General features: G+C 33.0%; 1 protein-coding gene and 1 pseudogene across 1 annotated transcript; one reads left to right on the top strand and one right to left on the bottom strand.

Moving 5' to 3' along the window:
• Window positions 1–4,793: 4,793 nt before the first annotated feature.
• On the bottom strand, window positions 4,794–6,443 carry LOC120145935 (annotated as a pseudogene).
• A 6,062-nt stretch (window positions 6,444–12,505) lies between these two features.
• Window positions 12,506–13,012, top strand: LOC120145934. Its single transcript, XM_039159634.1, has one exon. The coding sequence runs from the start codon at window positions 12,506–12,508 to the stop codon at window positions 13,010–13,012; it is 507 nt and encodes a 168-aa protein (XP_039015565.1).
• Window positions 13,013–25,274: the final 12,262 nt, after the last annotated feature.

Here is a 25,274-nt window from a genome sequence, read left to right as displayed (position 1 = left end):
GACCTCATCACGTAACTCCCTTGACTCATCCCGTGGAGGTGGAGAACAGGGAGATAGAATTCGTGGCATCTTTGCCGGTCGCCTATCATGAGGTGATGGTGGAGAAGAGGCTCGATGATGTGACGGGATAGGTGATGGCTCTCGTTGTAGAGGTGTATAGTCGGGTCGATCAGGTGATGGCTCTGGGTGAGGTGATGGCTCTCGAAGTGGAGGAAGTGGAGGCTGCTCATCATTCGTGCCATCAAGAAAATGCTGACTAGCTTGCCACCAATCAGTGGCAAGCTCAGCCTCCGTGGGTGTCAGTCTCATTAATAGAATGTTGGCCTCCTAAAAATATAAAAACTCAAACAAAGTTAAACGCCTACTATTAATAACTTGTTTATATATGATAGTATTTGTGTTAACTTACATTATTTATTGTCGCATATGGTATTAAGTCTTCCCAATCCAACAGACGTTTCCTCTTCTAGGAAATAGCCCTGGGAATATCATTTGAAGTTTTTATTGCATATGTCTTCATGGCGGGAAAGGCCTCGAATATCCAAATCTACAAACAATATAATAACAAACATTAGTAATTGTTAAATAATTAATTATAATTTTGAAAACATTATATAGAAATTCTTACCTTAAAGGCCCAAACAAAGCCTGACAAAGTGTATTTCGACCCATCGCCCCGCAAACTTTTGCGGTCATCAAAGGCAGACGACAACTTAGTCCAGGTAGCTTTCCATATATACGAACCCCACGAAAATAGATTCCATGCATTTAGGTCCTCTACCAATAATATTAGCTCCTGAGGAATAGGTTGTCTGGCCTCTCTGCCTAAAAAGCCGACATACAAAAGTAGTAGAAGGCATACTCGGATAACATCGACGTCATTCATCCGAGTAAAACCATCTTTCTTATTAAACAATTTCTTCATGTCGTCGACGTGTAAGTTTGGCTTCTCTATTGACTCGTCAGGAAAAACCCTGGATAACCATGATGGGCGGGTGATATGACGAGTGTACCGGCCTACATAATCGTGTCCGAATCGTAGACCAGTGATTAGGCAGAACTCCTTCCACCCAAAACAAGTATACGCCGGTGGAAAATGAAACCATATCTATTCCTCACCACGTTGTATACTGTCGGGTAGATCGCTAGTCATGGTCTGAAGCCACAAATGGGTTAAATTAGCATCTCCACCCGGATACTGTACTCTCAGCCATGGCCCGAAGCAGGTTTCCTCAAACAATTTTCTTTGTGCAGGTGAAAGTTTCGAAGCAATTGTAGTGGCTTGGCTAACTTTATTCCTTAATGTCAATGAAGCCGAAAAAAATTTCTACAAAAACAATAAACATACCAAGTTAGATATACCAAAAACTACACTGTGAAGATATACCAAAAACAATAAACATAAATAGTAGTTTATTATTGAAACTAAAATTTGCAACACTGTTTTGTCTTTTAGTTGAAATGAAAATCGCAACGAGATAATGAGAATCGCAACGCGGAAATGACTATCGCAACGAGAGAATCGCAACGCGAAATGAAAATCGCAACGAGAGAATCGCAACGCGAAATGAAAATCGCAATGCGATTTTCATTTCGCGTTGCGATTCTCTCGTTGCGATAGTTATTTCCGCATTGCGATTTTCATTCTCGAAACTATTCTTCTTCTGCATTACTTCAACCAAAAGACAAAACAAAGACAAATACTAACTTCACAGGCTAAACAGTTTAGCAGTATTGGCAGCAATCGAATGAATTTAATAAGAAATCTAAGTGAAATGGTTAATCTATTATTGAAATTACCAGTAAACTTATCATCAATCTCAATATGAAAAACCTAAAATAATGCAAAAATTTCAAAATAAATAAATAAAAAACTAACATTCGGAGGTTGATTTTCCATTTCTGAATGATTGTGAGGGATTTCTGACTGTGAATGGTTGTGAGGGATTTCGCCGGCGATGGGGACGGAAATCTTCGGAGATGGGGACGGATTTCGCCGTAGAGAGTGAGAGATGGAGATGGGACTGAGTGTTGTGATTTTAGGTTTGAGGTTATGAGTTGCGATTACTGTGGACGGTTCAGTTTACGATATATTAAGAAAAAAATCGTGTTTGGAATTTGAAAAAAAATACGCGTTAATACGAATGGCGCTATGTAAATCGCATTGCGATAGTAAGATTCGCATTGCGATTTACGTATTCGCATTGCGATTTTCCTAATTCGCATTGCGATTTACTTAATCGCGTTGTGATTTACGTATTCGCATTGCGAATTATGAAAATCACAACGCGAATACGTAAATCGCAATGCGAATTAGGAAAATTGCATTGCGATAGTCAGTATCGCATTGCGATTTTCCAAATTCGCATTTCGATTTACTTATTCGTATTGCGAATTGGGAAAATCGCAACGCGAAATTGGAAAATCGCATTGCGATAGTCATAATCGCGTTGCGAATCTGGAAACTGATTTGTGATAATGGAGATCGCGTTGCGAATTAGCGATCGCATTGCGATTTTGTTGGTCATTTTGGTAAATCCGGAAAAAATTGATTAAAATCGTATATTATATGAAATTTTTGGTCACTGAGGTTATTTTCTCTAAATAATATTTTGTTGACTGCCTCTTTACATGGCCTACAAAATGGTGTCTTCACGGAGGAAATTTCCCTTTAATTTCTTTTGAATCATTACCTACATACTATTCACGTTGTACTAGAATGTCTAAAAGTATTTTTTTAACGTTGTCTTTTGAATTTTAAATGGTTATTTTATTTTACCCAAAACCGCTATATTCAATAAAAAATGATAAATTATATATTTAATCATTTAATTATTCTCATAATTTTATTTTAATAATCTAATTATTATTTTTAGGTCATTATTATTAAATTTAAGTTTTTATTCTGTTTTGGTCCACTTATATTCTCAAACTCAAGGATGTCGGGCATGGTTGGTGGGGACAACATGGGAAGGAACATAAGCTGTGGTGGAGGATTATCTTGCTTCTTGTCTGAATTTAGGTGCCAATAGTGGATATGGGAATCGGGTCAGAATAGGTTGATGAGTGGGGTGCTTCCTCAACGTATGTTACTGTGAACATTTACCCTTACATGTCGTTGTCTTTGAGAAAAAGGTAAATTACACATTTAGTATCTAAACTATCAGTTTTGATCCACTTTAATATGTAAACTTTCAATTTTTTCAAATCATACCTAATATTTAACTTTTGTTTCGTTTTATTATCTTGTTGTTAAAAACTTAACAGGTGATTTGCCTGTAACACATTTTTTATAGAGAAATTGCATTATTCATCATTCAACTATCTTCTCACTCATATTTTGATCACTAAAGTTTATTTTTTAATTTAATTATTTAACTTTCAAATTACTCCTAATTTAATCGCTTTAACTTTCAAATTTTTTTAATTATATATTAATAAAATAATAAAAATGTCATTTCAAAAATAATAATAAAACAAATCAAAGTGATTAAAATAGAAGTAATTTAAAAGTTGAGTCGTTAAATTAAAGATTTTTAAACTTTAATACCTGTAGACACCCATTTTCGTCCAATGATAACCTTTTATACTATAACTTGCACACAATATTACATATATTATAAATTTGAAAATATGTATAGTTTTGAAAGCATATATATATATATATATATAATTTTGAAAGTATATATTATATATTATTTTGAAAATAATATATTATATTTTTGAAAATATATTGTGGTTTCGAAAATAGTACATATAACTTTGAAAATAAATATAAATATATATAGTTATATGTATTGGTATATATATATATATATATAAATTATATCATTTTTATTTTATTTTATTATGAATTCATTTTATTTTTTCTCTGTTATTAATAGGTCCATTTCAGTTTCAAGTCAAGGGTCAGGCCCAATTAGTCAGAGATCCAGTATGCACGGGCCCGTATGTTTAAGGGAATTAGGGTTCATTTAATTAAATTAAACTCAATAGAACACCATTCTTTTTCACCATATCAATATGTATTCAACAATTAACTTACTCAAATAGGATTCCATTGGGCTCATAGTTTAAGTGATATATTTTTTTTTTTTATTCATTTGCATCAATATAAGTATGTGTTGAGTGTTACTTTTTATAGTATGAATTACGAAATATTAAAACATTTATGTTCTCTTTTTATTTTTGAAAAATAATTATAATAGGGTTAATTGTAGATTAACCTATAACTAAACCGCTAATAACAATTAACCGTTAGCGATTAACTATTTCTTGATGGTCATATTACGATTAAAAGAAATCTTCTAACCATTATAACAATTAACTGATTGTTTAAGCTAAACGATATAGTTAACCGTCAATAAACAACACTAGAGACAAAAAAAAGTGAAACTAAAAAATTTTGGTGATGAAATTGAAATTTTTTAAACTTGGAAGGCCAAAACAGAAACACATACAAAATCAAGTGACAAAAAAATATAGTGTATCCTCTTTTTTCCACTAAGATAGTTTTAACATAAAGATCGAACCGACCAAATCCCTCCTGTGTGAGTGATGGCATTTAAAACCAAGGAACAACTAAATGCATAAAATTGTATCAAATTAAAATATTGCAGTATACTCGTAACCAAATCACGCATTCAAATATAATCAAAGATGACACTGCAACTTCTCAGAATAATGGACCTTTTCAGCATAATGGACCTTTTCAGCAAAATCTAGAAGTCCTTACCATAGAATGTGATTTCTCCAGGAATTTCTCTGCATAAACAACTTGAGCAATACCAATAGAAGGCTCTAGAATCATATAAAAGCCATGTTTCATTATTAACATTACCAGACAGTGACGTGAAATGGACAATGGAAGTGGAAACCAGATGCAATTATGTTACATAATGCTGAATTCATTACCCACAAATGATAACACTAAAATAAGATACATGCAGCATGTTTATGACACAGATCATGCCTAAAAGGGACACTGAACATTGCTGGTTAAATTTCCCTAAGCTGGTCAGTTAAAGAATTTACTAACCCTTCGAAGCCTAAATGGAGTCAATTAATCATCTAGAAACATCTACGTGTGAAGTCTTAAGTTCCCCATCAACACTTTTCTGATCCTGTTCAGCAGAAGCACCACCACTATTCTCTTTTAAACCAGAACTATCAGTACCGTTGTTTACTGCTTCAATCTGCGGTTGAATGTCGTTCGCAGGCAGATCGCCATTGCCACCCGGAACCTGATTCCATTTCCCATCAATTACATTTCCAATAATCCCATTGAACCCACCTGCAGCTGTACCCATGAGACCAACCCCGGCGTTCATATAAGCTGGGTAGATGGATGGACTGCCGTAAGGCAGCGAGTAAACTCTAGGTCCAAGCATTACAGGGGCAGCATATAAAGGGCCACGAGGAGTTGGTGTAGCGACACCATAGTCGATCCTACCATACCCTACCATAGGGTACCCAGAGCCATAAACACCTGTTCCATATAAATAATCCCCAACCGGATTATGCGCATGAAGAGGAGCATAGCCAGGAACTATTCCGTATCCAGAACCATTCGAAGTGAACTCAACAGCCTGAAAGCCATTATAAGGAGACCCCCTCACAGCACCGGGCTTCATGTTTTGATTACTGTAACGACCATTACTTCCCTCTTTCGGCACTGCACGCTTGACTTCCACAAGCCTATTATTCAACTCGTGGAAATTCTTCTGCATAACATTCTCCACCGACTCCTCCGAGTCAAAAGTAACAAACCCAAATCCCCTAGGTCGGTTAGTCATGCTGTCATGCATCACAACAACTGTATTCTACCAAATCTTTCAAAATAATTCTTAAACTCTTCCTCAGTTAGATTAGCAGATAAACCCCCTACGAAAAGTTTCTTAGTCCTAAAGCTGTTGTTACTGTCAGCAGCATCACTGCCATTAGTACTGAACCCACTATTCTGTTGTTGATTCGGATAGTGGTGTAGTTGCTGCTGCTGCTGTTCACTTCGGGGTATGGCTTTTTTCACTTCTACCTAGAAAAACCCATTCATAAATCATATATTAAACAACCAAAAATACCAGCAATCTATCATTTCCCAAAAATAAAATAAAAATTTAAAACCTTAAACTTCATTCTAATTATAAGTCATCAATTTCTAAGAGTAACAAAATAGAGTACAAAATGACCGAGGCAAAAGAGCTTTGAACTGACGTTCGAGGGATTTTGGTGTTCCTGTCTTTAGCTACAACTGAGCTCAATACGGTGCCGTATTTGCTGAAATGATCATTGAGGGTAGCTTCAGTTGTCTCCCGAGATATCCCTCCCACGAATAGCTTGCCTTTATCAGATTCCATGCTCGGCTAAAACCCTAGTCCCCAAATCCCTAGCTACTGAAACAAATAACAAATAAAAAAAATTCCCAATTACAACAAAATACGAATTACATTGGTAGCTTCAGTGTCTCCCGAGATATCCCTCCCACGAATAGCTTGCCTTTATCAGATTCCATGCTCGGCTAAAACCCTAGTCCCCAAATCCCTAGCTACTGAAACAAATAACAAATAAAAAAAATTCCCAATTACAACAAAATACGAATTACATTACTTCTCGCAAAGGGGAAAGAACTTCTTGCAGAGAGAACAGTAGAAGCCCTAACCCCAAACCACAAGAAATAAAACTGAACCACTGAAAAATAAAGAGAGTGGAAACCCTAGAACCCTCAAATACAGCAGAGACCTGAAATTCCCAATTGGAGTGAAACCAAAGAAACCCTAATTGAAAGCTATTAACCTGGAAACCCCCCAATTTACACGAGAATCATAAAAACCCTAAAAACAGCATAAGCTGTATCGAGTACTGAAACGGGTGAAAAGCGTTAAATTTAATTTCGAAGAAAACAGGGTTAAAAAACGAGGTTGGGAAATTGTTTTTTTTAACCAATTTATGGGCTAAGAAATTGGGTCTCGTTAAGAGCAATGAAGCTGCTACTGCCCTATTGGGCCTCTTGAGGATTGTTTAAGTAAATACTTAAATATTTCCATGTAACTTGTCATTTCTTTTTAACTTTTTTTTATTATATTTTTAAAGGTCTATGTGTTTATTTTTTTTATAATCGTATCTTTATTTTATATAATATAATTCTTTTAAGTATTTATTAAATAAACCTGAACACCTACCCTATATTTTATTTCAACTTTCTTCTTAAATTGGTGTACTCCTTGCCCAGTTAAAGCCAAAGAGACCATTAAATTTCTTGCCTGACGAGCACGATTATGGATCATTTTTAGCTACTTTACTATCACGGAAATTAATCTGAACTTAAGACAGGAACAATCGACATGTATGTTTGAAACAAGAAAATTACATCTTGGCCATGAAACATGAACATCGTGTCATTACAACTTCAGCTACAATTTCATCTTCAATGGCGTTTCCAAGTACAAGCCTACTTCTTTCTGGCGTTCATAATCGTTCCATTCCTGGCTTGAACACCCTAAACACACTTTCCTTTCGTCTTCTTTGAGCTTCTTTGCTTTCTGCAAAACCCTATTCGATGTCGAAAATGGCAAAGAATTAGACTTTCCAGCCTCCTGTAATTCTCTTACACAACTTGGTTTGTCTAGTGCGGCTTGAAGAAGTAACAGAATCGAGTCCTCCATTATCAGCCCACCCAAGAACAAGTTTTTCTGCCTTGGAATCCATTGAAACTTGGAATCTGCAGCAGCCTGTTAGCTTTATAAGTAGCAAAATTTGGAATCTCTTGCTTTATGTACAAACATAAAAGATAAAACTATAAATCAGTTTTTTTACCTTGTTAATCATCGATAGTTCATCTGTCACTGTCTGTGCATGAATTATACACGGTTGTGCTGCTAGCGGTGGAAAATCTATCCGGCTCTGCAGTGGTACTAACCTTTCCATTTTGATCATCGGAATTCTTGGTCTTCAACCCTTTGATTGCAAAGAGCTTGTTCACATCACAAGTTTAAGTTCTTTAGGGAAATTCGGAATTCCCTTGTTGTTCATCTTCAAAAACTTGACTGAACTTCCATGGAAGCCAAACTTGGGTGATCCCGGTGATAACTTCTTCTTCTTCAAATACCCTCTTTCCGAAAGGTAAAATCTCTAAGACGAAAGGTTCTTCTTTTTGTTTGAGGAGTTCACCGAGTTGCCTAGCTGCTGGCTTGGATGATTGATTCGCCATTAGAACAGTGTTGTTGAGTTCAATGGTCTGAATTATGGGTTTTAAAGTTGAAGGGTGTTGATTAAACGGAGAAGACAAGACATACTTGTCAGTTTGGGACTGAACAATACCAGAAACACAAAGGAAGATTGGGGTTTTAGGGATATGTGGGAGAAAGACTAAGCTCAAGGCTTTTACTCTATTTTCGTCTTCTGTTTCAGTGTTTTCTTCATTTAAAAAAAAAGTAAGAATAGTTATGTGAAGTTGAAATTTAAATTTAAAGTATGAAAATTTGAAAAATGTCACATTGAATTTTGCAATCTAATCGATGTCACATCTAAAAAATAATTATGTTAATTAAAATAAAATATTAATTTATTGTAAGGACAGACTACATTGATGGTGTGAGATGCCTTGTCCCCCCACGTCTTTAATTCCATTATATTCTAAATTTTAAAGAATTTTAAAATTAATGATATGGTAATTCTATTAAAAACTATCATTTTAAAAAAACAACACCTTTATGATAAATTTAATTAATATAATCATTGTTGTAAGATTAAAAGTACGTTGGTTTCATGGTTTGGCCTTAGGCTACTATTAATATAATGTGGGGTTTGAGAAGAAACCATCATTGGAGGAACCCTTGTCTACTTCAATCACAATAACGAAGAGGCAACCCTTTTCATCTTTCGATCTTCTTCTAGTTTTTGCTTATATTATCTGCTCTTTTATTCATCGTCTCCAATGGCAAGATTTATTACCTTTCTGTGTTTCAAAATGACAACAATGAACACGAACTAAGCTACCTCGATGGTAAAATAATCTTTGTTTTTTTTGAGGTTTTGGATTCGAACAAAGTGAATACTGTTCTTAAAGTGGATTCTGGACAAAGAGTAAATGACCTTCGATTCTGTCGATTCAAGATTTTATTGGAAACCAGGTTGTAGTGAGAATCCAATAGCTTTGGTCGGCTCATTGGTGAGTGTAGTTTTATGGATGCGGCCTTGTTACTGATATTTGCATTTTGTATTGAACTGCGGCTCTATTCAATGGTTTTTGCATATGGTATGATCGTGTTAGTTTCACTAGACTCATGCAAAGAGCTACGCTTTATTGTACTGTTTGAGTTTGGATTTAACAAAGTTTTCCAAGTACTTTTTCTCCTTAACAAGCTTGAGGGAGTTTTTAATGAAACCCATCATTTTAGAAAGAAAATTCTAAGCATCTGAAAAAAATCAATACTGATCAATATGAAATTTGATCATACAAATTTCTAACCGAATATTGATTTTTTTAAGTGTTTAAATATTATTTTTTAATATAAAATTATTGAATGATTAAAATAATACTAATACGTGTGTTGGTATTGCCCGACCTATCTCATGCTCTTTCTAACACATCTCTTTAACACACATCGTGTATGTTTCCTTTTTCTTTTCGAAAGGAATTTGTTTATTCATTGTGGTCCTTAGTATTTGTGTCGAATACATATTTAAATATAAATATAAGAGAATGGTAGTGTTCAAATATGAGATATATTTTTACTATATATATGTATATTCTACACTTATTTTAAATTAAAATAGCATATTGTAAAATTAAATTAGTAGAAAATATAAAAGCAAAAGAAGTTGATTTTTTTAAAATCAAATAGAATTCAACTTTTGAGGATAATGTTAATATTTTGACAACTCTATTCTCTTACCTTAAAGAAATTGTAGTCTTCTCTCATTACAAGTATTAGTCGAACAATGTTTTGAAATTGTCTTATTTATATGATAAGTATGGTTGGACTTTCCTTTGCTATTGAAAAATAATTGTACATGACATTGGCTGTTTGATTTTCCACGAAAATAGTCTGGTCGTACATACATGCCACCACTATTTTCAGTAGTTTAATTCATTATTTATAGGGATTATTTCATATAAAACACAATTTTCAAACTTCTTTTCTTTTATTTATTCGATGAGATCAGAGTTAACAGAATATTTTTGACAATTTCATTTAAAAAAACCCAAAACTTATATCCATTTGAGTTCCAATATGAACTCTTCTACGGTGTCATAATTATCTTTATAATTGATTTTTTTAATAGTTTATGTATTTACAAAGTAACATAATACACATCCTACGCTCCCTACAAATGTAACTGCTCGAATTCAAGATACCAAGGGAAAACGACACTCCCTTTAAATCAACGAGACCACTCAACGGGATTTTTATAATTAAATTTTAAATAACTCAATTTTCAAATATATTAATAAAACACACGGATAATTTTATAAAAATTCATTTAAAAAGTCATTTTATAATTAAATTTGGAGTATAATTATAACATGTTTTTTTACAATTATCATGAAATCTAGTATTGAATTGAGTATAATTAAATGATTCCAATCGCACTCTCCATTTTTGAAGAGAAAACGTGAATTGATGTAATTAAGATCTTCACTTCTTATGGATATTCTTATTAATTCACACATTAAAATGTTATTATTATTAGTAATAGTAATATTATGTTTAAAATTATTATTATTATTGTTTATCATTATTTTGTTCACATCTTAAGTGAATATTCAACATAAAATCACTAATAATAATAAATTTATTAGGATTGAAAAAAGTGTTGTAAATAAATACTACTATTAGTAATTTTACTATTGAATAATTCAATTTTATATTTATAAAACCAAATATAATATAAACTAAGATCCAATTATATTATATTTATCAAGTATACCTAAATAATTAGAATCTTAATATTTTCACTATGATATAATTATTATTGATGTAATTATACAATTATGTCTAAATAGGAACAGAGCTACGATACAATGCTGAGAGGGTAAAATTGTTTTATATCAAAATAATAAGAATCAATTGAGTATTTAGACCCAAAAATTAAAAATGACAAAAATCTTATTTAACTAATATCTAAACTAAGAAGGACCTAAAATATCATTATACTAAAAGAGGGAACCGAGCTTAACAGGCGTTGAAAATGAAGCGGCGGCGTAAATGTTGTTCATATTTATAAAGTTGGGTGTTTTAAGTTTAATTTTCTAAATTAATGTCCCTTGTTAGGGTTTACTATAAATATCGTCATTATCAAGAAACACATATTTTAAAGGTAGTGAGTTCAAACAAATATACAATAAATTCTCTTTTATTTAATTACTTTAATATTTACGAATAAAAAATAATTAAGAATTTATTAGATTGAGTAATTTACAAAACATATCATGTGAAATTTAGACAAAGTTACCTAAAGTTTACAAAATCCAAACAATAAGAACCATTTTTAATCTCATTTTAAGTATAGTTACGTTTACCCAACAAACATAAACAATAATCCATGGATAAACTACACCACTAACTATTGAACTTTAGACACTATTTCATTTTGGTCATTAAATTATAAATATTTTATTTTTATCACTGAATTTTCGAGTTGAATTTCGTTAACAGTTGAATTATATCAATTAATCTCAAAATTTTAAACTGATTGAATCCCACCTTAACGAATATTGTTATTTTTGTAACATATATAAGAACGTAAATTTAAATGTACTAAACACATAACTAAAAATGAATCGAAAAGGCTGATGTTGGCCATAGCTATAATATTTTTCCTATAAAAGCTTGTATCTATGTTAACAAGAAAGGTGTTGTAATTACTCAAGCATATACAAATTTTAGGTCAACAAATTACAACAAGAATTAATAGTATCAATAGATTAGATTAAGTTTTTTTAATACAAAGGTCAAAATATGATAAATTAAAGAGGTAGAAGTAACTTCTCAACTTTTGTACAGTAAATGGATGAAATTTGTAATTGGACCTAAATTATCATCCTATTGAATTTTATATAGATTTAAAATAAGTTAATGAGACATTAAACCCTTAAACAATGTCTTAAAATGAATAAAATAGACTGAGTTATAAGAATCATCTCATAGTACGTCTTTATAATACTTAATTTAAATTAATTGATCCATTGATAAATATCGAAATATTTTTTTTAAGAAAAAAAAACTTGGAATTCTAACGACACACTCCACGTATACTGGGACTTATCTGATGGTTTTTGTGTAATCTGCGTGCTTGTGAAATAGTCAAAATCCAACAAAGCATCGGATTTCTGCCATTAATCCTCAACTACCTTATAAAACCCTTCCAACAACACCAATTATCTTTATTCAGCTCTACCTCTCCATACCTAACTCTCTATCCTCCATAATAATTCTTTGTTTTTCAACCTTTCTCATCAAAACCCATATTTTTTTTCCAATCACTGAAATCTCCGTTATCAAGAATGAGCCTCAAAGTCAATACACAGAACGAGTTCATGAGGTTCATCACGATTCCCTTCAGAGCCCTGGGCAAAGCGAAGGATCTTTACGTTAAGAGCTTGACGAGTTGCGCCGCAAGCGTCAGCTTCAGCCAAGGCGGCGGCGATTACGCGGGACAATACCCGGGTTTTCCGAGGAGCTTCAGTGCGAGCTCGGCGGCATCTAGGCGTGATGACGAAGATCTTAAGGATCTCATTAGAGCTGCGTCGATTAGGAGCTTGGGTCATAAGAACGAAGTGGAGATGTTCTTGCAAGAACAATTGAAGCAGATGAGAGCCGCGAAAGGGTTGCCCAAGAGTTCCAGTGTTGGGATGGGAAAAATCGATGAAGATCAACCTTTTGAATTCGAAGAAAAGAACGAAGTTCATCGTGTTGATAATAATAATAAGAAGAAACAAGATTCGTTGTTTACCAGAAGTAAAACCTACGCCGTCACCAAAAGGAGTAGCGTTGCTTTTGATTCTTACTGATTTTATGTAAATTTTTTTGGGATGTAAAGGGAAGAAATATATACACATATATATCTTTTTTCTTTTCTTTTCTCTTTATTTCATTTTTTTTTGGTTGTTTATTAGAAAAGTGTTTTCAATAATTGTAGTATTTATTGTAAGATCGATGGGGCTGGTCTTGTTACTGCAACTGCAGTGGCCTATAAGGGTCGAGATCGTGCATGCAAGTTATGCAGTTGGATCTGTAAATATTAGCCAGAAACAATCGAATACATCGAGGGAGATTTTAAGATGTTAGAGATAATATTGACTATTTTTTTAACCTTTGGAGATGTATTTCAATATAGTAAAAAATGTGTTTTAGACATGCTGAATATATTTCAAACAAGGGAATAAGATACGATCTTCAAATATGAAAATATCGAATATATATCCGACACTAAACTTAAGTAACATAGTTTTAGAGCTCACCTCAATGCATCAGTAGATAACCTCCCTTAGTGTTCTAGATTGACATTATTTATTTGTTAATTTTCTAGTATTATCTATTTACTATTGTTGATTTGGTTCTGTTTTGCTAGTTTTCGTGCAAAGCTCTATTTTCCAAAAAAATAACATTAAAAGGTATGATTATGCAGTTTTTATTTTTTTGGAATCGTGGCTGGACACATGGGCACGACACGGTCTGATGTGACAATTTCTAAAAGGTCCAGTCAGCATTGGAAAAATTCTTGAAGCATCATAGTCAACACAATCCGAGAAGATCTTTTAGGAAATCTAGTTTTAAGTTTGAATTCAAAACACTTGGAATTATCTTTAAGATTATTTTGCATTTGAATTTCTTTGTTATTTTAGGGATTTGGAAACCTGTAAATACCCTCTTTAGGGGCATGTCATGGATATCGTGAATTTATCTTTGTTATTTTATTTTAATTTTATAAAAGTTTTCTTTTTATTTCATTTCCGTTTTTACTTTACTTAAGGTTTATCGCTTTTTATAAGACATGCTAAGTATGATTTCTATCATGCTTAGTTAATTTTCTATTTAGCCAAGAGGTAGCGATGACTCAATTCTAACTGTGAGAATTGAAAAGCACTTAACATCCTTTGGGTTACATATTCAGTTTTCTGAAAATTAGGATTGACAATCGACCTATCCTTTAAAATCAAAACGCTTTCATATCAAAAAGTTGACGTTGGTCTAGATGTTGTTCTGATTTACAATTAGGAGGAAAGATAACATGTGGCATATTCAACTTCTTGTGAACACACTTAGCGACAATCCGTTAAGGGAAACTAAAATCGGATTCGATCCTCAACGAGACAACATAATCCATGCCGGTCTTTTCCAAAACTTAATTTGATTTGCTCTAGCGACGATAGTCGTAGTTAGTTTTAAGTTTGAATTCAAAACACTTGGAATTATCTTTAGGATTATTTTGCATTTGAATTTCTTTGCTATTTTAGGGATTTTAAAACCTATAAATACCCTCCTTAGGTGTCTGACTTGGATATATTAAATTTATATTGGTTATTTTATTTCTATTTTATAGAAGTTTCATTCTATTTCATTCCTGTTTTTACTTTACTTAAGTTTTATAATTTTTTATAAAACATGCTAAGTATAATTTATATCATGCTTAGCTAATTTTCCATTTAGCCGAGAGGTAGTGATGACTCAATTCCAAATGTGAGAATTAAAAAGCACTAAACATCCTTCGGGTCACATTTTTAGTTTTCTGCAAACTAGGATTGACAATCATCCTATCCTTTAAAATCAAAACACTTTCATATCAAAAAGTCAACGTTGATCTAGATGTTATTATGTTTTATAGTTGGGGGGAAGGATCGGCTTATGGCATATTCGACTTCCTGTGAACACACTTAGCGGCGATCCACTAAGGGAAACTGAAATCAAATTTGATCCTCAGCGAGACAATATAATCTGAGTCGGGCTTTTCCAAAACTTAATTTGATTTGTTCTAGCATCGATAGTCGTAGTTAGTTTATTCAAGTACCGGATTTCAGAGGTTGACTTGGGAAGATCGGTTACCAAGGAAAAAAATCAAATTACAAGGGTTGAGCCTTGTAGACTATATCCGGCATGTATCCTAGAGTAAAATTCATTTCAATGATCAAAGTGAATTGAGTTAAAGCAAAGCTCAAGGCTATTTTCTATTATATTTGTTTTCAACTTTTTAATTTAATTTGCTGTTATTTTCATTTATTTTTACTTAATTAATATTCAACCAAACTTCCCTTATTTACTTTTGTTACAGCTACCTGGATCGAAATCAAAGCAACTCAATATAAGAATTTCTAAGTCCTGCAAATTGATCCTTTTCTTCTCTATACTACTATATTATTATTTATTTTTTTAAGAAAAGAAATTTATTTAACAAGTAAAACGACACTTGTCACTCTCAAATAGAATGAATATTCACATGTTTGCAATGGTAAGAAATATAGATAAGTTCGGAGTTGGAAGCAAAGGCTATGAAATTTGCTGCTGTTCGTTGTCACAACTATTTTCTGCTGCAGGGGGAGTTATGAGGAAGATGGATATTTGGTTTTACTTTAGCCTTGTAAATTGTTCTATTTTCCCGTGGTTGTGGTTGAGGTCGAGGCTCGTGACTCGTGGTAATACGTCTCTTCGACAAGTCCGTGCGGATATTATCTTTTTGGAAAAAATTTGTAAGGATTTTCTTGAGCATAAAAGATTTTGAAAAAAATTCTCTCTGATATTTATAGGTCGTACAAGAGTTATGTTTGATTCAAATTTTCAGAAGATAACAACTGATTAATTAGCTTTCTTTTGATTTATGCAAATTAAAATTAGAACAGTTAGATTTTGGAATTTAAATATGTGAAACGTTGGATGTATTTGGACAATATTTTAGCTTTTTCACAGTTTTTGTTGTGTTAGTTACAGAGTAATTACAAGAGTTACCAAGTGTAATTACATGAGTTACAAATGGCTGAAAATTAAATCACGAATCTGGACTGCTTTGGGGCCATGTTCATTTGTTTATGACAGCAGTTTTAGAAAGACTTTAAATTCAGAAACTAAATCAGATTTATTTCTGATTTATGCTTGTATGTTTTTCCCTTACTTCAGCGTATAAATAGAGAGACTTCCTAAGCATCTCAACTCACTCTCAACTTTCACGTACCCTCTCAATGTAGAAACTTTTCAAGCTTTCTTTCTCTACTACTATCAAAAAAGATGTACCATCGATAGTCCACTCCAGTTTCAGCTGTACAAATTCTCAGAGCGACTGTGGTAACATCGGGGGACGATATGCCTATTGCAGTGATTACACACATCGAGGCGAATCTATTTCTAAGGCAATGGTTTCCACCACGACACAGTTTCGATTGGTAATTTGAAAATTATATTTTTGATTTTTCCTGTCAGTGCTAACAGTGTGATTTTGCAGTCTATATTTCCAACATTATCATCGTCCAACTCAACTACTCAAGAAATTACCCTTTTAGACCATATTATATCTCTTATTGAACAAGATTGAGAGATTCCACTTACTCTTATAAGAAGGGAAACGGATTCCACAACTGATACACTTCTAGGTATGGGCATATGGCTAGAGGAAATCTTGTTGGTGAAGTTTTATTTGATGAACCACCTATTATTATGGTCACGTTGATATCTAAGAGGCTGTCGGAAGTAACTCCTACTTTTATCTGAATATTCTTGGTTAGGAAAAAAATGGCCATGAGATTTTCATTATGAATGCAATGTCAAGTGCCTTACTACAGTAAAAATGGACAGTCTATTAATAGGGATTAAAATCAAGTAATCGTTGAGGTTTCATTCGGATCCTAACAAGTCATATCAAATTGGATATATTTCGTGTTAGGTCAATTTTATGGTTCGAATCGGATCAGGTTGGGTATGAGTCAAATCCCTTCGGCTCATTTTCATGTTGATTTGACATCAGTTTTAGTTCAGGTTCGGATCGAGTTAATTTCAGTTCGGATCGATGTTAGTTCAGGTCAAAACGGTTCAGGTCCGAATCAGTTAAATTCCATGTTAATTCAGGTTTGTATAGACTTCAGTCGGATCTCGTTCAGATCGGGTCACGTCATTGACAAACAAAAGTTAGGTTAGATCTTACCGGGTATGGATTGAGTTCAGGTTAGGTCATTTTTGAGTTAATTATTTTTCATTATTCATGAACGACAAATTGCAATTTGTAATTATATATAATTTGGACTAAATTACAAAAAAATATAAATAATTATGAGTCACTTTTAATAAAAATATAATTTTGAGGACTAAATTAAACAGACAAAAAATTATAAATTTAAATTAATTAAACAACACAAATGGATGAGGGATTAAAAATAAATAATTATAAGGGTAAATTATTTCAAATACCACTCACCTTTAAGCGCAAACTCGAAAATGCCACTAACGTTTTAATTTTACCAATTTTAACCCTAACATTATGTTTATCTTCAATTTAGCCACTCTACCATTAATTCATAAGCGACGCGATGACATGGCATCTCTATGCCATGACAGTGATGATATGACTCCATCATCAAAACGATGTCGTTTTGGTGAAACTATTTTGATACTAAAAAAAACTCAAAACGATGTCGTTTTATTAGAGTTATTTGATGAAAATATGCTTTACATGAGCTTCAAACCGAAGACATCTATGAAACCAATACTAAACACCCAACCATCAAGTTAACTTGAGAACTTGTTATTTTCAAATTATAGAGTTTATACATAGTAGTATATAAACTATATATAAACTATATAATTTATATATATATAATATTTAATTTATATATAGTATATAAAAAGAAACTATATAATTTATATATATTATATTATTATATAGTTTATATATATTAATATATTATAATTGTTTCAATTTTTTTAATTTTTGAAATGAATGCAATTTAGTCCATTTTACATATTTTCTTCATATTTTACAATTATTTCGATTTGATCTCTTTGTGTTGTTTAATTTATTTAAAATTTCATATTTATTCAATTTAGTCCTTAAAATTATATTTTCATATGAAATTGGCCCATACTTATTACTTATTTATATTTTTGTAATTGACCCATAACTTTTTAAATGGGTATAATTTAGTACTTTTTTATATTAATTTCAACCTCACATTTAAAAATTATTTCAATTTTGTCCCTTATCTGTCACAACCCCATTTAGAAATAAAAATAAAAATTATAAATCAATTTAATTAAATTAGAGACCAAATTGCAAGTTTTTAAAATTTGTAGTTCGATTTAGAAACTGTGGTGAGTTCATGGACTTAACCCTGAATTTTCCCTTTTTTCGTTGACGGAGAAAAAATAAAAATGGGTTCAAGGACTTAAAATTATATTTGCATATGAAATTGGCCCATACTTATTACTTATTTATATTGTTGTAATTGGCCCATAACTTTTTAAATGAGTATAATTTAATATATTTTTTATATTAATTTCAACCTCACATTTTAAAATTATTTTGATTTTGTCCCTCATCTGTCACAGCCCCCTTTAGAAATAAAAATAAATATTATAAATCAATTTAATTAATTTAAGGACCAAATTGCAAGTTTTTAAAACTTGCAGTTCAGTTTAGAAATTATGGCAAGTTTAGTAACTTAACCCTGAATTTTCCCTTTTTATATCGACAGAGAAAAAAATAAAAATAGGTTAGTGGCTGTGAGGATTTAAACCCATATCCCCCGAGTATGGTAGCCCATGCATTAGCCATTTAGGGCTTGAATTTTATTATTGTATTTTATTATTATAATTATTTTTAAAGCTTAAAACTCGGGTATTATACCCAAACCCCAAATCCCTATTTTACGGACCCTTCCACTACCAAATTCTTCACCGTCCATCCACCGTTCACCCTGGCACGATCATTATTGTGCTAGCCGTCGATCGGCGACCAAAACCTCTCTTGTTCCTCACCGAAATTGGCCGTCAATCATCGAGAAAAAGCTGAAGAAGCTTCGTTGTCTCCAACCCCCCGTCGTTTGATTTTTTCACGATTCTCGTCAATTTAGCCACTCGTTCTCCTTACTGCCGGCACCACCAAACCCACTGTCCCCGTGCGTTCGAAACTCAACTTGTGGGTCGTAACTTAACCACCATTTTCTTCATCGTCGGTGTGGGTTAGTTTGGTGTTAAATTTTCAGTGATTTTGGCAAGTTTTGTTGTGTTTTTGTGTAAATATTGCATTAATTTAAGATTGTTGATAAATGGGGATGCATCGGCCACCTAAAATGATTTCTATCATCGCTACACGAGTCATACGCACCGCTTCTTACGCGTGGGCGTCGTCTGTCAGCTTGGGGAATGTTCTAATAGGCTGAACCGGTTTGAATCGATCTGGACTGAGCCGAGTTAAGCCATTTAGATCGAGCCGTCGAGTTGAGCCATTCACCATGCCTTGACTGTTAATCAGGCGTTGACCGGTCGTTGACTTTTTTCAGGAACACCTATCCTGATGTTTTTCGACAACCTGAGATCATTTTTAGGTCTATTTCGCCAAATTCAAATATGGTAAGTTATTTTTCACTGATTAACCTCTCGATTCGATCCATTTTTAATAATTAAGCTCCGTTTCTGATGTAATTTTTGTTGATATGTATATGAGATATTACTGGACGTTGGATTAAAGTTCGAGGGCGATCAAATGGAGTTTAATTGGTTAACAAATATGGCTTGAAAATTGAGGTAATACATAACTACCTTTTGCACGCTTTATGGAACATGTTGATATTGGTTAATGTATGGATAAATATATTTGGCCACATGTATGGACTGAAATACCCTTTAACTATAAAATGACCAAAATACCCCTCAAGTGTGAAATAACCTAAAATACCCCCAAGCCCTGGAATGAATGAATACCCTTAAGCTTTGAAATGAATAAATCCACCTTGAATACAAGAATGATCTAAATACCCTCATGACTTGGATTAAGTAAATGCTTTTGGATAACTTCTGAAGATACCAGTGAAGCTTTAAATGTTGTAACGCCCTTGAGGTTTTTAGAGTACAACTTAAGTAGGTCGATCATCCCTAATATTATTACAATACGGGAAGTAAATTACTGCTTAAATACCTATTTGTCTCCTCATGATCAATCCAAACATGGTTCTGAAGGTGATCAATTTGATTCTACAGTGCAACTAGTTTTAAGCAATGAATATTCGTGAAGTTTATCTACCTGCATAATAGATAAGTGTCATCTTTACTAGGAATTATGCAGCACGATTGGAATTAGAAACCTGTTAAAATGCTTGAAATCCGAAATTTTTTGTAAATCACTGTATACCCTTATTAAATTGATTTATCAAATTTCTCAAGAATTAAATGACTAAAATATCTTTATAAGCCTAATTGATGGGATCACTTTAGGAATGTCTGAATCCTAAATGAATTTTGATGCAATAATTCTGGAATACCTTGCTGAAATATCTAAATGCAATATGATCTTGATAAATCACTTCTTAAATAACTGATGAATCAGTTAGCTATCAAACCCTTTTTTATAGGGATTTCATTTCTGAAATTCAACCAGTTTACAGAAGTTCGTGTTTCCCTCGCTTGATAATTGCTAAGTACCTTTGGAAAATAATTGGATCCTCTAGTGTGTTTTCTATGTGCTACATGATTATTTTGTTTATCCTGAAATGTGATTTACCGAAGTTACTGATTTACTGAATATTTTGACTATTTGATATTCTGATTTATTGATGTATTGATTTATTGTTTATGAACTATATCTACCTGATATGTGCTCTATTGTTACCTATTTCCATCAGAAAATATAATCGTTCCTGATTTATGGATCATGGAATCTACTGTTTACTGTATGAATTGATTATTGGGATATTATCCTGGTAGGATTCTGAAGTATGGAGGTTCAACCCTGATCAAGATGATAGTTATTTATGGACAAAAGGTGACCTTGGGTAAGCTTTGAGGCCCCAGGGCATTTCCTTGGGTAGGCTCTAAGGCCCCAACGTACTTTCTTGGGTAGGCTCTTAGGCCTTAAGGTACTCCCTTGGGTAGGCTCTCAGGCTCCAAGATATTCCTTTATGTTGGCTCCTACGCCCAATGGGTGTAGGGTAAGTCCTTATGGATGTAGTTCCGGGGAATATCATATCGATGTTCGTTTGGAGAGTATTACCGTGGTTTTAAAATATGTTTTAAACTATTAATGTTTTTAAAGAATATGTAGACATTTCTTTGTTTTGTTGAAAAACATTATACTCCCCAATTCAACCCTCTAAATTTTTCTCTCTCTGAATACTTTATTTAGACCTTAAATTTCTGTTTGTAACTGAAGACTTAGCTAATAGAATCTGAATTCACCGCTAGAATCTGATGACGACTGTCCCGCTAAGGAATTTATGTTATACATTATAACTGATGACCTATTGCATTCATCTGGTAGTTCTGTATTACTGAGCTTCCTAAAGCTCACTCTTTACTCACCATTTCAGGTCAAAAGATTCGATCTAGTGCAACTATCAACTTAAGTATTGAGAGTTCCTTTGATTTTGCTTGTAGACTATAGTATAATGTGTAATTGGGGCATATAGGTCACATTTGATTTTTTTATATATTGAGTCTGGAACCTGTATGATTTTAATTATGTTTGTAATATATGAATGGTTTTCTAAACTTGTATTTTATTTATAATTTGTTTTATAATTTTTACACGTTTTAACAAAAAAATTATTGGACTTTTACAGTGGGTCACTCCGATGGTCCTAATGTGACACCTCAGATTGGATCGAGTCACCCGCATCGGTATGAGGGTGTTACATTTAGTGGTATCATAGCTTAGGTTGAGTCGAGTCTTCTGGGTAAATTGACTGTCATAGGATGTCTGATCTGTATATGCCCTTAGTTTATGACCGTACTCTTTTGAGCCGGAACTCTGATGTTGAGTAATCATTCTATAATAAGTATACCAAAGTATCTTATCTGTTGTGACTCAATTTGTGCAAAAAAAGAATAAAGTCAGTATTCGTCCCAATTTTGTAAGTTACATCACGGGTAACATGGAAGATTATTTGTTCGAGAATTTTGACCCGACTCTCGGCCTGAATTTGAGTTGTTATCCCCCAAACGTTTTGTGATGATAAACTCATAGCCAATTTTACGAGTTTAAAACCCAATAAGTGGTGAGCTTTGTACCTCAATGATTCGACCTATATGAGATTAAAGGAAAATATTTGTACACTTGGTAAAAGTGTAAATCTCGAGACGATTCCGTTACGTCTGAAAGAAAATAGTTATGTCTGCTCGTTGCACTGAAGTTAAGCAAGTATTATTTTGATTAAGGATTGGTATTTAGGTATGATTGGTTTTGCGAGGAGAATTTTGTTCAAAATTTGGAATTTTGATAAGGAAGAGTTTTATCTAGAATGCCTATTCAGCTGGTTAAAGTTCAGTAGAGAAATCATATTCCTATAAAAGTTACCTGAGAGATTGAAGAATTGATGCAAGTATTTTTCTGTCGACAGAGAAAAATTAAAATGAGTTAGGTGGCTGTCGGAATTCAAACTCCTGTCCCCCGTGTATGGTAGACATGCCTTAGCCGTTTAGGCTAAGGTACTATTATGATATTTTATTATTAAAATTATTTTTAAGGCTTAAAACTCAGGTTTTATACCCAAAACCCAAATCCCCTAATTCCCTAGCCCGCTAACCTTTCCACCGTTAAATTCTTCATCATTCGACCACCGTTCAGCCCATCACTGCCATAATTGTGCTCACCATTGATCGACGACCAAAACCCCTCTTGTTCCTCACCGGAATCGACCGTCAATCATCGTGAAAAAGCCGAAGAAGCTTCGCTATCTCCAATCCCACGTCGTTCAGTTTTTCCGTGATTCCCATCGATTTAGCCACTCGTTCGCCTCACTACCGGTACCACCGATCCCACTGTCCATGTACGCTCGAAACCCAACCCATGGGTCGTAACTTGGACATTGTTTTCTTTATCACCGGTGTGGGTAAATTAAGTGTTAATTTTTTGGTATTTTGGCGAGTTTTGTTGATTTTTTGGGTTGATATTGTATTAATTCAAGAGTGTTGATGAACGAGGAATGATCGGTAGCCTAAAATGACTACTGTCTCCGCCGCACGTGCCGCTTCCATCACGCGGGCGTCGTATGTCAGCCTGAGGAATGTACTGACCAACTAAACCGGTCTAAACTGGTTGGACCGGTCTAGACCGAGCCGAGTCGAGCCACCGAGTCGAGTTGAGTCATTAAAAATGCCTTGATCGTTGACCAGGTGTTGATCGACCGTTAATTGCCGTTGAATAACTATTGACTTTTTTCGAGAACATCTGTCATGATGTTTTTTGATGTCCTAAGTTCGTTTTTAGGTCCGTTTCACCAAATTCAAACCCGTAAGTTATTTTTCACTGATTAACCTTCTAATTCGATTAATTTTTTTATAATTAAGCTCTATTTCTGATGTATTTTCTGTTGATATGTATCCGAGATATTATTGGACGTTGGATTAAAGTTCGGGGGTGATCAAATCGAGTTTAATTAGTTAACCGATATGGCTCAAAAATTGAGGTAATACATTACTTCCTTTTACATGCTTTATGGAACATGTTGGTATTGGTTAATTCATGGATAAATATATTTGGTCACATGTATGTAGTTAATAATCTTTAAACTCGAACCGAATACATTAAAAAAATATGTCAATTAATAAGACTCAAATGACTCTATCAGAAATTAGAAGTATGGTAATAAATAATTCCAAGTTCAGTGATTAACAAGTGCAGTGATTAATTGTATAAACCTTAAATTCTGATTATTCTCGTTAAAAGTTGTAATACCAAAAATACCTGGATTAGAAACTACGAAATTGCCCGTGAGATGTAAAACTGACATCAAATTGCTCTTGTTAGTATATTTGACATGAGAATTGGTTTTCAACCTGATAAAATTATTGATTCACCTGTTAATTTCATGATTTGTTCGGATAATCATTGATAATCAGTTCATAACCTCCGTGAAGGCTCAAAACCTAGGATTTTTGATTTTTGAGCAAGTACTTAAAGACTAACACCATGGAAGAACTTTTTATGTCTGAATTATTTGAAAGGATTGAAATAAATGAAAAATTTGAATTAAATGGAAAGACTGGACGGAAGGAAATAATTGAAATACACTTAAACTATAAATGACCAAAATACCCTAGAAGTGTGAAATATCCTAAAATACCCCCAAGCCCTAGAATGTGTGAATACCCTTAAGCTTTTGGATTAAGAAAATGCTTTTGGATAACTTCTGAAGATACCAATGAAGCTTTAAATGATATAACACCCATAAGGTTTTTAGAATTCGACCTAAGTAGGTCGATAATCCTTAATATTGTTACAATACGAGAAGTAAATGTACTGCTTAAATACATATTCATCTCCTCATGATCCATCCAAACATGGTTCTGAAGGTGATCAGTTCGATTGTGCAGTGCAACCAGTTTTAATAAATGAATATTTGTTAAGTTTCTCTACTTACATAATATATAAGTGTCACATTTGCTGGGAATTGTACAATGCGATTGGAATTGGAATCCTGTTAAGATGCTTGAAATTAGAAAATTCTATAAATTGTTGGATACCCTTTTTAAATTGATTTATCAAATTTCTCAAAAATTAAATAACTAAAATGCCCTTATAAGCTTGATTGATGGAGTCACTTTAGGAATGTCTGAATCCTAAATGAATTTTGATGCAATAATTTCAGAATACCTTGTTGATATATCTGAATACTATATGATCTTGATAAATCACTTCTTGAATGACTAATGAATTTGTTAGCTATCAAACCCTTTTTTATAGGGATCTTATTTATAAAATTCAACCAGTTTGTAGAAGTTTGTGTTTTCCCCGCTTGGTAATTTCTAAGTATCTCTAGAAAATAATTGGATCCTGTAGTGTGTTTGTTGGGATTGAAAGAAGCTCAATTGAACAACCGAAAATGTGCCAAGATGGGGTGAATTGACTTTTTAAGATTATGGAGTTAGGAGTGTAAGGATAGGAAAATTTACACAAAGATTTATAGTGCTTCGACTTCTCAACTAAGTCTATTTCCACTACCTAAGCTCATCACTTAGGATTTTTTAACAAATTCTCTAATTTTTTCTTTCCTTTTCAAGGATCAATAGATAACCTTTACAACTCTTTAGTTTTTCAATTGGCTAAACTAGAACCAATCCCCTTTACAAAAAGAAAATAAA

The sequence above is a fragment of the Hibiscus syriacus genome, unplaced genomic scaffold, assembly GCF_006381635.1.
Source record: "Hibiscus syriacus cultivar Baekdansim isolate YM2019G1 unplaced genomic scaffold, ASM638163v2 tig00110895_pilon, whole genome shotgun sequence".
Taxonomy (NCBI): Eukaryota; Viridiplantae; Streptophyta; class Magnoliopsida; order Malvales; family Malvaceae; genus Hibiscus; species Hibiscus syriacus.
Note: the sequence above shows the minus strand (reverse complement) of the source record. Positions and strands in the feature narration are given on the sequence as shown.

What these genes read in the sequence shown, in the direction of transcription:
- LOC120145934 (XM_039159634.1), top strand. Translation starts at nt 12,506, where the DNA reads ATGAGCCTCAAAGTCAATACACAGAACGAGTTCATGAGGTTCATCACG.